At 42.1% G+C, this 16,407-nt stretch overlaps 1 protein-coding gene across 1 annotated transcript in view; it reads right to left on the reverse strand.

Annotated features, from left to right (window-relative positions):
* Phlpp2 (PH domain and leucine rich repeat protein phosphatase 2) overlaps positions 1–16,371 on the reverse strand; it is a 72,298-nt gene extending 55,927 nt beyond the window's left edge. The window contains 2 exon segments of the mRNA XM_052166680.1: positions 8,119–8,399; positions 16,201–16,371. Of these exon segments, the coding sequence (XP_052022640.1) occupies positions 8,119–8,399; positions 16,201–16,299 (380 nt within the window). The 5' untranslated portion in view covers positions 16,300–16,371.
* Positions 16,372–16,407: the final 36 nt, after the last annotated feature.

Consider the following 16,407-nt stretch of genomic DNA (forward strand, 5'->3'; position numbering starts at 1 on the left):
CTGAGAGCTACAGTCTGATCCTTAGGCAGACAGACTCTGGACTTGATAAGTGCCTTTGAAACTCAAAGCCCACTCCCAGGGTCACACTTCTTCCATCAAGGCCATACCTCCTAATCCTTCTAATCCTTTCAAATAGGGTCACTCTTTGGTGACTAAACATTCAAATATATGAGCCAGTAGAGGCCATTCTTATTCAAACTACCACACAAACCCCTAATTGGAAAAAGAAAAGAGTAACAGAAATAAATGAACAAATAAATAGCACTTAAAAGGAAAGAAGAAAGGAATAAATTAGAGAAAACAGATTTCCAGGACCTAGCCAGGATTACATGCAGTGGTTCAGGTAACAATACTATTTTCAAGAGTTGAATGATTTGAAACACCCACATAAGGAATATTTACTAAGCACTAGGCTGGGAAAATAGCTCAATGGCTGAGCACATACTTACCACACATAATAGCCCTAGGTGAGATGGAATGTATGAATACTTATTAGGTAGTACCAGACAACATTCTAAGTGCTTTACTTCACTGATACTTAAAGTGCTGTGTATCACACAGGAGCTTAGTAGGGCTACTATCTCAAAAGTCAGGTATGGTGATGAATATGTGTAATCCAAGCACTCAGAAGGCCAGGTTGAAGCAGGAGGACTGTTGGGAGTTCAGAGCCACAATGAGCTACACAGAAAAGTACTTGGCCAACTAGTACTATATAGCAAAACCCTATCTGACAAAAAACAACCAATGAGACAAATCAGAAGTATGATCTCAGGCTATTGTAATATTCTGAATCAGATCTGCATTTTATTTATTTATTTATTTTGAATTTTCAAAACAGGTTTTTCTGTGTAGCTTTGGCTGACCTGGAACTCAATCTATAGACCAGGCTAGCCTCCAACTCATACAAATCTACCTGTCTCTGCCAAGTGCTGGGATTAAAGTATGTATTACCACCACTCAGCCAGAATCTATACCTTTATAAGGTTCCTAGCTGGACAGTTTAATAAGTGTTACTTACAAGAAGTCAGTCATTACTTCTCATATCAGATACCGTGGATTTAATCCTTATGATAAACAATGAAAATATTCTCCATTCCACAAATTCATAAAGCACAGAACATTATGAACTTGCATAGTAAATTGTCAGGGACAGAATCTGAACCATACTTTTTCATTCTATAATCCAATTTAAGTATATTAAGTCTCAATTCTTTTTTTCAGTTTTGGAGATAAGGTCTCAGGTAGTCTAGGCTGGCCTCCAACATCATATGTAGCTGAAGAATCACCAGGAACTCTCATCTTCCTGCTTCAACCTCCCAAGTACTGGGATGACAGGTGTATATCAACACATCTAACTTTGCTCTCAAAAAAAAAAAAGTTTTATATTTAGTGTGTATATATACACATACACACACCATGGTGTGCATGTCCACTATGTGAAGCCCAGGGACCCAACTTGTCTGGTTTGGCAACAAGGGTCTTTACATGCTGAATCATCTCCCTGGCCCCCAACATTCAATTTTTAAACAACTTATACCTCTAAGACAGAATAATCTGTTACTATTAAAACTGGTATCTAAAGTCAAAGTTTTAATAACACAATAAAATTAAGATGATCTTACACTAAAGGAATTACAAGGATATAAAATGAATACATGATATGTGCTCAAATATATAATTATTAAAAGGTGTATGTGTACTTGTAAAATATCTAGTGAAAAAAATGCACCAATATAGGTTGTAAGGCTAGGATCTGGTATTAGAGCACCAGCGCTCAAGCTCTAGCTCCACCACTTTCCATCTGATTACTCTTAGGTCAGAGTATTCCCTCTTATAAAATAAACCATTTACTTCACAAGACTCTTCGGATTTAATAAGGTAATCTATATAAAGCATACATGGTGAATATGCTTTTTCATTTTCCAAAATTTCTTCAATCAGCACACAGAACTTCAGTAATCATCAAGAAAGGTTCTCAAAAGCAACACTGCTTCAGCAATTATCGGCTACCTTACAAAAGTCTACTCTGAAGAAAGGACCTACTCCTCTGATCAGATAATACAAGACTAAGCTCAAGCCATCAACGACTAAGGAAGAGATTTTACAGATCTGGAAGCAGACCTGATTAGGCAGTAAAACTGAGTAAGAAGAGTCTCTGTGCCAGCTCCTCCTCTCCTCTAAGACCTTTACGCAGTGAATTCAGTGAATCAGACCCATCAATTGCCCAGCAATCTCTGCCTGACCTTGGACTGGTCATTGGACTCTCTCATAACATCAATCTTCCTCACATAAAAGGAAAAAGACAACCCCAAAGTTCTTGTAAAGATGTGATGAGAAACATGGGTACCATACTAAGGAACTGACTATTGCAAATAAGCTCCCGGAGTTAACTGAGCCCAGGCAGCCTTCCTCTTCCTCAGATGTGTAAGGTCTTGAGCTCTTCCTCCAGTAAATGAAAGCACACCTGTTATATTCATCTAAAGTTCAACACTGTTTTCAATATTTTCTAATAAATTATATCTTTAAAGAGCTACTTCACTATTAATTATCAAAACTACAGGGCTAACCAGAGGTAAACTTTCCACTTTAATTACAGTTTACATTCTCATGTTAATAAACTATATCACATTTGAATTCTTAACTAATTACACAACTAGTGGGAACAAAGTATGGAGAGTGTAGTCTTATTCCTAGCATCTTCTAATGCAAACATTGGTAAACGAATAAGACATCTGCTTAAACAAGTGCATACTATCAATCACTGCCAGCTGTAATCTAGGTCAAGGCTTTCCACCTGATAAAATTAGATCAGATTCGCATTAAGATTTAGAATAGCCTAAGGATCACCCCCTCTGATCCTTTTTATTATACAAAAGGATTTAGGAATGTAGTTAACTTGGGAACAGGGAAAACATTCAAATGCTAATCTACTTTTCAGGATTTCCTCTAGCTCCTAAAAAGAATTCCAGTAAACTTCAGTTCACACTGGGAGGCATCAGCTGTGGGCTCAGCAAAAGGTGTTACTATTGTAACCACACCTCTAAGGTACAAGAAGCTCCTTCATGTACACACTTCAAGAATGCTAAATCCAAGGCCTGGACTTCTGTTTCTGTTTACTACTGAAAAGGACAGAAACATATACTGAAGCATTTAAAGAACTAATTTTATTTTTTTAACATTGAAATAGAGATACTGTAAGACTGTGGTGGTTTGAATGAAATTGATCCCCATAGGCCCACAGGGAGTGGCACTACTAGGAGGTGTGGTCTTGCTGGAAGAAGTCACTGCCCCCACAAGCCAGGTTCATTCATTCTTCCTGCTGCCTGCCCATCCAGATGTAGAAATCTATCTCAGCTACCTCTCTAGCACTATGTCTGCCTGTGTGCTGTCATGCTTCCTGCCAAGACAATAATGGACTGAAGCTCTGAATTTGAAGCCAGCCCAAATTAATATGTTGTCCTTTATAAGAGTTACCATGATCATGGTGTCTCTTCACAGCAATAGAAACCCTAAATAAGACAGAAGTTGGTACCAGGAGAACTGGGTATCATGATAGGCTGGATCATGTTTTTGTTTGGAGAAATGTAGACTTTGGAATTTTAGATTTAAAAAGATGGTAAACACTTGAAGTGAGGCTTTATGGGCTGGCCATACTATAGGTACATGGAAGCAGTGGTGCAGGGGGTGATTTGAATTATAGGGGCCCAACTCACGATGTTTCAAAGAAAAATTTTAGTGTGTGGCCTACAGACTGTTCTCATAACATTTTGGCAAAGAATGTGGCTGCTTTTTGCCTTTGTCCGAAGAGTCGGCTTCAGAATAAATTGAAGAGTTTTGGATTAATTGTACTGATAGAGAAAACTCTCAAGACAGCCTAGTATTGACTCTGTTGTATGGTTGTTAGTGTTCACTCTTATGCAGATCTAAAATGAAAAGGAGCGAGCTGAGAGAGAAAATACAAAATGTACAGTTTGAGGGAGAGGAGACACCAGAAAGTGGAATGGAGATAAGTTCTGTGTTCAAGGCGATAAGCATATTAAAGAAAAATCTGACGCCAAATAGAATAAAGGTAGTGCTGATGTCAGGACAAGAGCCTGCCCAGCTAAGCTTCCAACTCCTGAGAAGGAATTAAAGGAAAGTAAAGGTGAATTAAAGAAAAGCTTAGGGCCAGGCACTGTGGTGCACACATATAATCCCAGCACTCAGAAGGCAGAGGCTGGCAGATCTGTAAGTTCAAGGCCAGTCTGGCTTATAGACTGAGTTCCAGGACAGCCAGGCTTAAGCAGTGAAGGACAACAGAAAGCTGGTGAAGATGCAATTGAACAAGTGGGCCATGTTCCAGCCCCAGCAAGCAGCAGAAGGTAGCAGCTTTGGCCACATGGTTCTCAACTGAGTGTCAAGGAGAGAAGAAAGGGTTATGGAGCCTCCCTCCACCACTAAGGAAAGCAGCTGAGGCCAAGGCGTATGTCAGGGGTCTGCCTGCATGAAGGCCTAAAGAGGCCACAGTGTGAAGCAATGAAGGTAAAGCCTGGATTGCCTTGGAGACCACAAAGTGTTGGAGATGCCAGAGCTGTGGGATACCTGCCCAGGAGAGCTGCTAACAGGGAGTGGAACCAGCCCAAGAGAAAGAAGTGTGCTGCAGCCAACCAAGCCAAAAGGAGTTGAAGATCTAAAGGGCACTTTGACATCAGACATGGAGATGTAGTTTGGAGTTTGCCCAGCTGGTTTTTGGTCTGGCTTTGGTCCAGTATTTCCTCATTATGTTCCCTTTCCCCCCTTTTGGGATGGTAATACATGAATATCCTGTGCCATTATATGCTAGAAGTATGTGTTCTGCTTTTTCATTTTGACTTTATAGGGGATCACAGTTAAGAGACTGCATGAGTCTCAGAAGAGACTCGGAACTTTGAACTTTTAAACAGTGCTGAGACTGTGATAGCCTATGGGGACTTCTGAAGTTGGACTATGATATGGCTATAAGCCTATGGGAGCCAGGAAGTGGAACGTAGTAGTCTGAATGAAAATGGGCCCCACAGGTCCACAAGGAGTGGTACTATTAGGAGGTGTGGAAAAAGTACGTCATTGGGGGCTGAGCATCGAGTTCTCAGAACCTCAAGCCATGCCCAGTGGCTCATTCCTTCTTCCTGCTGCCTGCCCATCCAGATGTAGAAATCTCAGCTACCTCTCTAGCACAATGTCTGCCTGTGTGCTGTCATGCAATAATGGACTGAACTTCTGAACCTGTAAGCCAGACCCAATTAATGTTTTCCTTTATAAGAGTTGCTATATTGTGGTGTTTCTTCACAGCAATAGAAACCCTAACTAAGATAAAGACTATTTGTCTTTATATAAAAAATTTAAGACACAAATTGCTGGGGCTGGTGAGATGACTCAGTGGTTAGGAGCACTGACTGCTCTTCCGAAGGTACAGAGTTCAAATCCCAGCATCCACATGGTGGGCTCACAACCATCCATAATGAGATCTGATGCCCTCTTCTCCTATGTCTAAAGACAGCTACAGTGTACTTACATATAATAATAAATAAATCTTAAAAAAAAAAAAAGAAAGAGACAAAATCTTAAAAAAAAGATACAAATTGCTTTTAAGCTTGTGCAAATATGTTCAACTTCACGCATTAAGAGAAATAAATATTAAAGCAGAATAGCAAAACCCCCATGTAAGCCTGGTATGGTGGTACACACTTGTAATCCCGAACACTTGGGAGGAAAAGGCAGAAGGATCAGGAATTCATGGCTAACCTCAACTACATGAGACCCTGTCTCAAACAAACAAACAAACAAAAAAAAACCCAGAAAAAACAGAAACCCTCCTGTTCAACTTCCAGTAGGGTTGGAAAAGGATTGTCTTTGGAAAGCTGACTTCCTTCAGGAGTCTCTTATTTTAAAACTGTAAACAAAGTCTAGAAGCATAGCTTAGGGCACAGTGCTTGGCTCATACGTTGAGGCCTTGGGTTTAAATCCAGAAATGTAAGTAAATAAATGAACAAACAAATAACTGTTGTCTTTTATAAGTTTGTTCAGCTCATGCATGAATATTGCATCTACGCTTACATATAAAATTAAATACTAACATTTTGGAGAAAATAAAGAAGAAATGGGTATATTTTATTTCTGGGATTTTTTTTTTAAATTAAAAAAATAAGGATTTATTTTCATATATGGCTGTTTTGCCTACATGTATGTCTGTATCATGTGCATGCCTGATGCTCAAGAAGGCCAGAAGAGGATGCTGAGTCCCCTGAGACTGAAGTTACAGATATTTGAGAACCACCATGTAGGTACTAGGATCTGAACCTAGATCTTCTGGAAAGGCAGCTAGGTGTTCTTAGCTGCTGAACCATCTCTCTAGCCCTGTATTTTTCTATTTTAGATGGGAATATAACCTCTATGAAGGAGTTGAAAATAGCTATCAAAATTATAAGTGGTCATATTCCTTTGACCACGGATAACTGCACTTCTAGGGGCTTACCCTCCAGAAAAATCCCTCTGTGTGAGAAAGCAGATACAGAGGAATTCAGCTCTGGCACCGTTTGCTGTGCTAACAACTGGTAGCAGGCAAATATCCATAATGAGAGATAAGGGAAATTAGCTAAAATTATGGTGACACATAAAGTAGAATAGTCATGTAGATATTAAGTAAATGATATTTATATAATTATGGATATGGAGATCTCTCTCAGAGATAGTAAGTGAACAATGTGTTGCTTTGAAGATGTAGATGTGGAGGTATAAGCATGTGGTTTTTTTTTTTTTTTTTTTTTTTTGGATTTTTTTTTTTTTCCAAGACAGGGTTTCTCTGTATAACCTTGGCTCACTCTGTAGACCAGGCTGGCCTCGAACTCAGAAATCCGCCTGCCTCTGCCTCCCAGAGTGCTAGGACTACAGGCGTGCGCCACCACCGCCCAGCAAGCATGTGAATTCTTAAGAAACATACTAGCAACTGTCTTCCTAAGAAGGCATAGCTAGCTCCGGAATGGTGGACAGAGAAGGACTTACTTCCCACTCTGTAACCTTGTGTATATTTCAACTATGTTGTACCTACAATTCCCCAAAAGGTAACTTTTCACATCTTTAAAATTGTATATAGGACCTAAAATGTATTCCAAATAGAAGAACTATCAAAGTTTCCTTCATTCTAATTTTTAGATTGAGAATCATAAAGAGACAGCCTGGGAAGATGCTCAGTCAGTAGAGCATCAGCCATGTAAGCAGGAAGGCCTGAGTTTGGACCCCCAGCACCCACACATAGGCCAGGTGTGATGGCTGAGGCAGACAGAGACCCAGGGCTCACTGACAAGTAAGTCTAACAGTGGGTAAGCTCCCAGGTCAGGAGCTACCTCAAAATGCAGGGCTAGAGAAATAGATAGCTTAACAGTTATTAGGAACACTTGCTGCTGGTCCAGAGGACCTGAGTTAGGTGCCCACCACGCAAGTCAGACAGCTCGCATGCACATACCCTCACGCATGCACACACGCTTGTGTGAAGGAGTTAAAAATATCTATCAAAATTATAAATGGTCATATTCCTTTAACCACAGATAACTGCACTTCTAGGGGCTTACCCTCCAGAAAAACCCCTCTGTGTGAGAGAGCAGATACAGAGGAATTCAGCTCTGGCACCATTTGCTGAACATTTGCTGAACACACACACACACACACACACACACACACACATCCTAAACATAGTTCAAAATAAACCTTTAAGAAGCAATAGAGGAAGACACTTGACATCGACCTCTGACCTACAGGCACATACATAAATATGTGGACACACTACATACAAAACAGTAATTTTTAAAAACATTAATCATTCCAAGGACAAATCTTTTTCAAGCCCATTAACTCTAAAATCACCATCACTTACAAAATGTAATTATAATCCTCAAGCCCACTTCCAATGAGATAGACAAGTTACTAATATCACAGTAGAATCAGTGTTAAGACTCAGGCATCAGCTCAGTATAATAATGCATGCCTATAATCCTAGCACTTGAGAGACTGAAGCAGAATTGTGAGTTTGAGACCACACTAATGCATGAGGGCAACTCTCGACTCAAAACAAAATAAAACATCAAGAAGAAAACCTCTAGGCCTCACCTGACCAGATCTCCATGAAGTTGTAGATAGAGACTTTCTCGTCCCTCTCCAGCACATATTTCTGACGCTGGTGTCTCTACTGTGCAAAGGACAAGATGTAAATCAGAAGAGGAGGAGGATGTGGAGGAGGAGGTGGTGGTTGTAGTGGCAGTGGGTGTGTCTGCTCCATAAAGGTAAACACAGCCTCTCTTCACATCTTCTCTTAGCCAGTCTCTTTCTCGAGAACCAAACCTACTTCTTCTATTCAAACAATTTCTGCTCCCATTGTGTTTCATATTTCTCTAAAAAATACCAAGAGAAAGAAATCATTAACAAGAACATTTGTCTGAATTACATGTGTGCAGTTCTTATACTCAAAGCTAGCCAAGCATCTCCTCGGTGGTGGCTGATCTTGATTGTCAACGTGGCAATATCTAGAATCAACCAGGCCCACACTGCTGTGTACCAGTGAGAAAGGGATCTTCTTAAACAGATTACTAAAGCAGGAACATTCACCCTACACCTGGGCCACACCTGGCAGCTCACATAAAAGGACACAAAGAAGGAAGCTTTGCTATTGCCTGCCTGCCTCACTTGGCTGGCAAGTTTGTCTGTCCTGTTACTGTGACTAGTATTAAATCCAACTCCTTCAAGATTCTAACACAGACTGAGAACCAGCAGCTTTTCAAGAAGCTCCCCAGACTCTAGCACTAGATTTGGACTACTGAATCATCTAGTCCCATGGGCTCAACAACTACCAGATTCTCAGCCTTTTGTTGTGAGATGGCTTTTGTTGAACTATCTGCACTGTGTCCTGGAAGTCCCTTTAATATCAGTTGTATCATCTCTGTTTCTTTAAGAACCCTACAGCACTGCCCTTTAGGCCTCCATCTATCATCCCATTTGACCCGTTTTGTTTTCAGGAACTGGATATGCCACCTGCCTCGGGCAAATTTTCAACATGCTGACTTGTTGGTTCAGATCTGTTATGAGCGGAATCTGAACTATCCTAGGGCAAACTTTCAAAGGCTTGTTCCTAGCTAGCCATAAGGACACACACCATTATTCCCAGAATTCAAAGGGAAATGCAAGCAGATCTGAGTTCAAGGCCTGCCTGGTTTGCAAACTTCCAGGCAAACTAACACTACATAGTGAGACCCTGTCTTAAACACACACACACACACACACACAGTACTTACTCCCCAACTGATGTGCTATTCAGGGAAGTTGGGGAACCTTTAGGAGGCAGGGACTAAGCTCGAAGTGGCAGCTCACTGGGGTGGGTCTTCGAGGATTATAGGCCAGCCCTTCCTTCTAAGGTGCTTTCTACTTACTGATTCGACATCTAGTGGCATAAACTGCCTTCCCCATCCTGATGCCTTCAGACTCTCTAAAACAGTGTGCCAAAATAAGCCTCTCCCCACTTAAGTTGCTTCTCTCGGCTACCCAGTCCCAGCAATGCAAGCGTAACTCACACAGCATTATTCTAAAAACAGAGCAGTAGTCAATAGTATGTGTGTATGCCAGCAAATGTTATAGTAAAACAAAGAAAAGAGAACAAGAAACTATACACAGTGAATACTGCTAATGAATACAAGTTTACACATATAAAGATAAATGGGTTTTTAGTTTTAATTCTGTCATAGTTTTTTGGGGTGATCTTGGTGGTGAATAAGTGCATACAGTAAATAAATTTAATACTGAAAGTGTCAAAACTTAATGTGAAGTTTCAAGTTTTTGTTTTGTATGCCAATTCTAACTATATATAAGTTCATTAAGTTGTACAGTCTTTGGGTCTGACTAATGTTGGTGTCTGATGTTTTTATTTATTTCCAAAGGGTTAATAGTAAAAAGATAAAAATAATAATTACTAATTCACATTTCAAATAGAATCTGACACATATAAACTAAGCCTTTCACACAAAGAAGTCACTGAATAACAATCTCCCCTCTTTAACTTGGCAATCCCCAGACCTCACAGTGCAAACACATAGAAAGCACTAAGTGCAATCTTATAATACAGTATCTGTCCTATTCCTGGCATGCTTCAAAATAACTACTGCTGGCATTTTAGAGCCACAGGATGTGAAGTCCACATACTCACTGTGAAGTCCATGTATTCACTATGAAGTCAAGCTACCTTAAAGCAAAACAACAGTTAAGAACCAACATAAACAAATGTCCAGCCTGACAAGGTGAGGCACTCCTATGATCTAGCAGTCGGGCTGAAGAGCACAGAGAGCATCTAGAGTGTGAGGACAGCCTTAGCCTACAGGAGTGAGACCCAAGCTGGCCTGGCTACAAACTGAGGCTGTTTCAAAACGAACAGAAATGAAAACAACAACAAACCATTTCTAAAAGTCACCATTTGCCTGTTGTTTTCACAATGGGCCATTTCTATTCAACAAAAAAGAAATGTCCACTGACTTCCCACTGCCCTCTGGCATGTTTCGGTCCTCTCTAACCATCTGTGTCCCCTAGCACATTAACCATTCCACTCCTCTGTGGCATGTCTAAAACATCTTCTCCAACTTATCCACATGCTTGTTCTCCAAAGCCCTACTCAATGCAGGGCTCACTCTGGAACCTTCCACAGCTCCCACCATGGCTAGCATCAAGGATCCTGCTCTCAACAGAACATCTTCACCTTGAGTAGACTCTGCTACACATGCTTGGCCATGAATGCAATCTGTTGACTTCTCACTCCCTTCACCAGAGACCCTGGGGAATGTTTTTAATGTAGAATGTCACAGACACAGGTGCAATGCCCATGTATCACCACAGGAATTGACACCCAATCTACACTTTAGCTTCACTAAATAGCTATGCCAAGGAACTGAATAAACTTAAAAGAAAGTCTCAATTTTTGTAAAACACCAAGTAATTTTTATCTACAAAATCAAAATAAATAAAACCATTTTCACTAGTATTCCTCACTAGAAAACAGAAATACATATAAAGAAAATATTAGTTTGACAGAAAGCAGATACTTAAGAACAACCAAACCAAGCCAGGCATAGAGACACATGACTGTAATCCCAGATGATGGAGACCAGACTGGAAGCCAGAGGATCAAGTCCAAGACCAACGTAGGCTACAGCAAAATCAGTGAACAGTGAAAGCAAGGTGAGCAAGCAGGCGTCCCACAGTGGTGACTTTAAAACAAGATGAATGCCCTTACTTTTAAAATTTAGGATACACAGGAAAATTAGCTTTTGAAAAACAGTCCCATGGGTTGAACAGTCCTGACATACCAGATAAACACTCCACAACTGATTGACACTTTCAGCCCTCAACTGATCTTTCAAGTTCTTAGAATTATTCAAAATCATACAATTATAGCCCTGACACAGGTAGAAATGAGGCCTCTATTCTGACCAAATGCACCTTTCCTCCAAGCTCAATCTCAGCTTAATCTCTGAATCAGTAAAGGGCTTTCAAGTGCTCATCTCAACCACACAAGAGCCATCATGTTTGTACCACTAAGAAACTGTAACCACTGAATAGCTAACCAGCAGCTAATTTTGAAAAATCCTTATTTCCTAATCTCTGATAACAGGTCCCTCTGGCCAGAGTAACATTTATACAAAGTGTCTCTGCATCCTACACTATAGTAGGAAGAGTGAGCAGACACAATCTGCACACCACCAAGACTGATGAACACATCAGTGTTCTCAGAACTCAAGAGGCTGAGGCAGAAAGACTGCTGCAAGTTTGAGGCCAGACAGACCTACAAAGTGAAATCCTGCTGCAAAAAGAACAATAAAAATTAAATGAATTAGCAGGTCACATTATGACTCACTGACCTTAATGGTCTTAGAAAAAGTCCAGAAAGACCCAGAAGTATTATAAATTTTATTCCAAGAAACTGTTTGTTTGTAATGGAAGCCCATGTTGGTCTCAAAATCACTCTGAGGTGAGGTCAGCCTTGACTCTTCGTCTGGCTAACTCCCTCTCCCAAGCACAGGGATTACAGTGGGCGCTGCCACACCCAGCTTCTACTTGGTAACTGTGCACATGTATTCCTCTAAGATTATATATTTTGTAAAGAACTTTGTTATCAAAACACACATGTTTGTTGGTCATCTCAAGATCTGTCTATAAGGTTTACCTGCACATCACCATTGCCATTTACAGGCCTTGAAAACAAGCAAAGCAAAGCCATACATACAGCAACAATAACAAAGATAGACGGTTGGGCTATTCTTAGCCACCGCTAAATTACCTAGTGCTTCCTTCTTCTCAGGAATGTCTTGCTCCACTGCCTAACTCAAGAGGAACTGCTGGAAAGAACCTCTTAGCAGTCAGTGCCGCAGTGACACTGTCCTCTGGGCAGCCTTCGACTTCTCAGAGTCAACGAGCTTCAGGCTGCTCATTTGAGAACAGTTTGCTTTCTCCTTTACCTTTATAGAAGCTGTTATCACAAACTTATCCAAAAGGGAATTAGATTACAACCACACACCACATCAAACACATGTACAAAGACTTACCATTTAAAGGTCGGGGATGGAGAGAGAGCTCAGCAGTTAAAAGCCCCCGATGCTCTTGAAGAGGACCCAGGTTCAATTTTCAACACCCACACAGTAGCTCATAACCATCCATAAAACAGGAGACCTAAAGCCGTCTGACTTCCTCCACAGGCACCAGCATGCATGTAGTGCTCTATACACATGCAAGCAAAACACTCAGCCCATAACATAGTATAAACCTAAACATTTTCTTAAAATATTAAAATCTGTCTACAAAGCCAAACAGTTTAATGCAGACCCTGAACTTAATAGCCACCATTTGTGTTTAATACGTTTAATCCTAAGAATAAAGATAATATATGAGGACTATGATCATCTCAAAGGTAGTATGCCATAAATACTAATTCTAAGTCCCATGCTCTAGCCTGGCCAATCCATTAGAACGTAGAATACTTTAAGGTAGATGTTTCTGTCTTTATGATTTAAAATTGTAACGGCTTTAAACAGTGTAACATTATGAAGTATTTCTAAGGAACCAGAAAGAATATGAAAGAATATGACAATAGGGAGAAGAAGAACATTTCAGCTCATTAAAAATGTTTGGGAATTGGTTGTTTAGAACCCATATAGCATTCAGGAAGGAAAGGCAGGAAGACTGCTGCAAGTTCTAGATCAATCTAGAATATATAGCAAGTCCCACACCAGCAAGAGCTGAGCACATAGACAGCTCAGTCAGTAATGTGCTTGGCATGGAAGCACAGGATCTGAGTTCAATTCACTATACATGAGTAAAATCAGGATGTGTCAGTAAATACAGGTAACCCCAGTGTTGGAAGATGGAGACCCAAAGGCTTTCTAGGGAGCCAGTCTAGTGCAGTCAGTTCAGTAAGAAAGCCTGTCTCAAACGAAAAAGATGAAGAGCAACAGAGAAAGACGTCTGACATCTACCCCTGGTCTCCATACACATGCACACAAACATGCACATAAACATAATTTCAAAAATATATATTGATAAAAATATAAAGCTATTCTTAAAGAAAAAAACAATATTCACAAACTAGATTGGCTGTAACTTCCTATCATCTCCTGATTGATTAAACTAAACCATAATCTCAAAATCATAGGAAACATCTGAAAACCTTTTGGGCTGGATTCAGTAACTTGAGAAAGTTTTAGAACTTTGACACACACTCTATGTTGCTCAGGCTGGCCTTAGACCCTGAGGCTTAAGTATGATCTCATGTCAGCCTTCTAATTAGCTGAGGCCACAGGTACGAGTCCAGAGCCTTCTTGGCTTAGGAGTGTATTTAGAATAAAATGTTCCAGTGTCCTATGGTCCTTGACGTAGTCCGAATAAATTATGTTAGTTCAATTATGTCAGGCTTTTTATGAAGACCTTTTTTATGAAAACTTGAGAATAATGTTCATGATTTGAGTGTAAGTATAAAAGAATAAAAAGTCTTTGTTTTGTTTTTCAAGGGTTTCTTTCTGTATCCCTGGTTGTCCTGGAACTCTGTAGACCAGGCTGGCCTTGAACTCAGAGATCTACCTGCCTCTGCTTCCCAAGTGCAAAGGCATATACCACCTTTTTATAAGTATTTTGATGCTTGAGCTGAGGAATAAAACCCAAGCCTTGCACACTGGAGACTGACCCCGTACACTGAGAGGCACTCCTAACCCAGAGCCACACCCCTAGGCTAGAGAAGTCTTTACAAACATCTCCAGAGAAAAACCTGTGGGCAAACATGACATTCTTCAAGGTTCAGCAGGTCTTCTGCTCACCTCTGTACTCCTTATAGGCTACACCTGAGAGAGTGAACCACTCAGCAACTTCAGAGAACTTCTGCTTGAGGAGCACGCAGGCCTGTTCCCATGACCATCCCACCTATGTACAAGGCTTAGTGTCAACCACCACACGAAAGCAAGACTGGAAAGGTCTTCCAGAAAGACTTTCATGGCCAGAACTCAGTACTGACCAACAATCAAGACTGACTGATCACTGAAATCTTTCTAATGATCCCAAAGTGGGAGTTTCGGGAATCAGGGAAAGACGGTCTTCAATAAAGATTTTCATTCATGTAATTTGCCACTCCAACATGACCAAAAAGATGTTACAAGAAAAAGGTTTTTAAAAATTGCCCATCTTTTGCATACCAAAAGACATTTAATATCTCGCTAAACTATTTCCTCGTAAGCTAGGCCTGCAAAGCTTTTGTCTTTATTGAATCCACTTACAATTTACAGTTCGTTGTGATCATTTTAAATATCCAGAAGACTTTGAATAATTACACTTCGAATTATGCTTAAGTAAATTCCAGTATGGGTAACAGTTATGAAGTAGTCTAAAGTAAACTATGCATTAAGACTGGGAGGTGCTAGAAAATAAGATTTCAGTCTACTGAGTATTGGTTTTATGAATTCACTAAGAACAACCAATAGAAGTCTCTGCTGTCCCCATGTTTGTGTTACTTTACTAATAATCTTAATAAAAGGAAATATCACTCAACAACAATCTCATTTAATTACTTAATGCTTGCTTTTAACATTAAGCATCTTCAATGTTTGGCAGACTGTTTTCGAAACAAATTAAATCTCGATTTTCTTCCCCTTCTTCTTTAGCAAGTTTTAAATCCTGCCAATTGCTCTTCTAGAACTCTAGAGGAATTCCATTCCACTTCGTTTATATACTAAACCTACAGGGGAAAAAAAAAATGTTCTCTGCACTATTTCAGAGGTTAGTAGAGAACTCCACCCAGCTAGCCACCCTTTAACCATCTCTGCTGACCTCACCTCATCTCACCTTCTGCATTCTTCCTGCATAGAAACTTCTTGTCATCACTCACCTTCAAGGCTCCACTCCCCTTTCCCCTGCATCTGTTTTCCTATCCTCCTACTCCCCTGATTCTACCAAAAAGCCCCGCTTAGCTGCCTGTTGCATAACGGCACCCCCACTGCCTTCTCCCCGGATTGTCAGCCAAGCAGGAGTGCCCCTTCGGGCTCTGCTCCCCGCCCCGCCACCAACCCCCCAACCCGTGCAACACGCCCAGCGGGTCCTCAGGCAGCAGATCCTCCTGGACTGTCCCCGAGCGGGAAGCACGGGGTGCCGCGTCTTGGAGCCGAGAACCGGTTCGGAACTCCCGTAGCCAGTCCCGAGGGCAGCGTGGCCGCTCCCGCCGGCGCAGCCCGCGCACACCGCGGCGCCTGGCCAATCGCCGCCGCCATCCTCCAGCTGGGGTGATGTCTTCAGGTGTCCGCCGAGCCCTGCGTACTCGCCGCCTGACTCCCGCCAGGCACGGCCGGCCCTCGGAGCCCCCCGGAACCCGTCCCAGGGCCCGGGCTAGGCCCAGCGAGGAGACGGCGGTCCCGGGGATGTGGGGAGGAAGGAGGGTGGGGGCAGCAGCTGCCCGAAGGCGTGGGCCTGCTGGGCGGCGGTCAGGGATGGACAGCGCCGGGAACCCAGGCGGTCGAGGCCAGGGCGGGGGCGCGGCACGGAGGCCCACAGCAGGGCCGCGGCGGCCCGGCCAAGTGCAAGCGGCCCAGGGACGCAGGGCGGGGGGCGCCCGCCGCCTCGGGCAGCTTAGCAAAGGCGGCCACGGCCCTTTCGCTTGCTTCCTTCCTCCCCCTGCCGCCTCACCTTTAGGACCCGAATCCCTCCGGGCCGGCGAGGCGCCGCTGCTTCAGGTGGCTCCGGGGGCTCTAGCGGGCCCGCGGGCACGGGCTCCACCTCCCCCATTGGCGGCCAAGGATTTACAGAGACGCCCGGCCGGCGCGACAGCGCGAGCCTCGGAGGCGCGCGCGAGCAGCGGGAGGCCTCGCCCCTCCGCCTAGACCCCGCCCCTAG

Source organism: Apodemus sylvaticus, chromosome 21 (genome assembly GCF_947179515.1).
Source record: "Apodemus sylvaticus chromosome 21, mApoSyl1.1, whole genome shotgun sequence".
NCBI lineage: Eukaryota > Metazoa > Chordata > Mammalia > Rodentia > Muridae > Apodemus > Apodemus sylvaticus.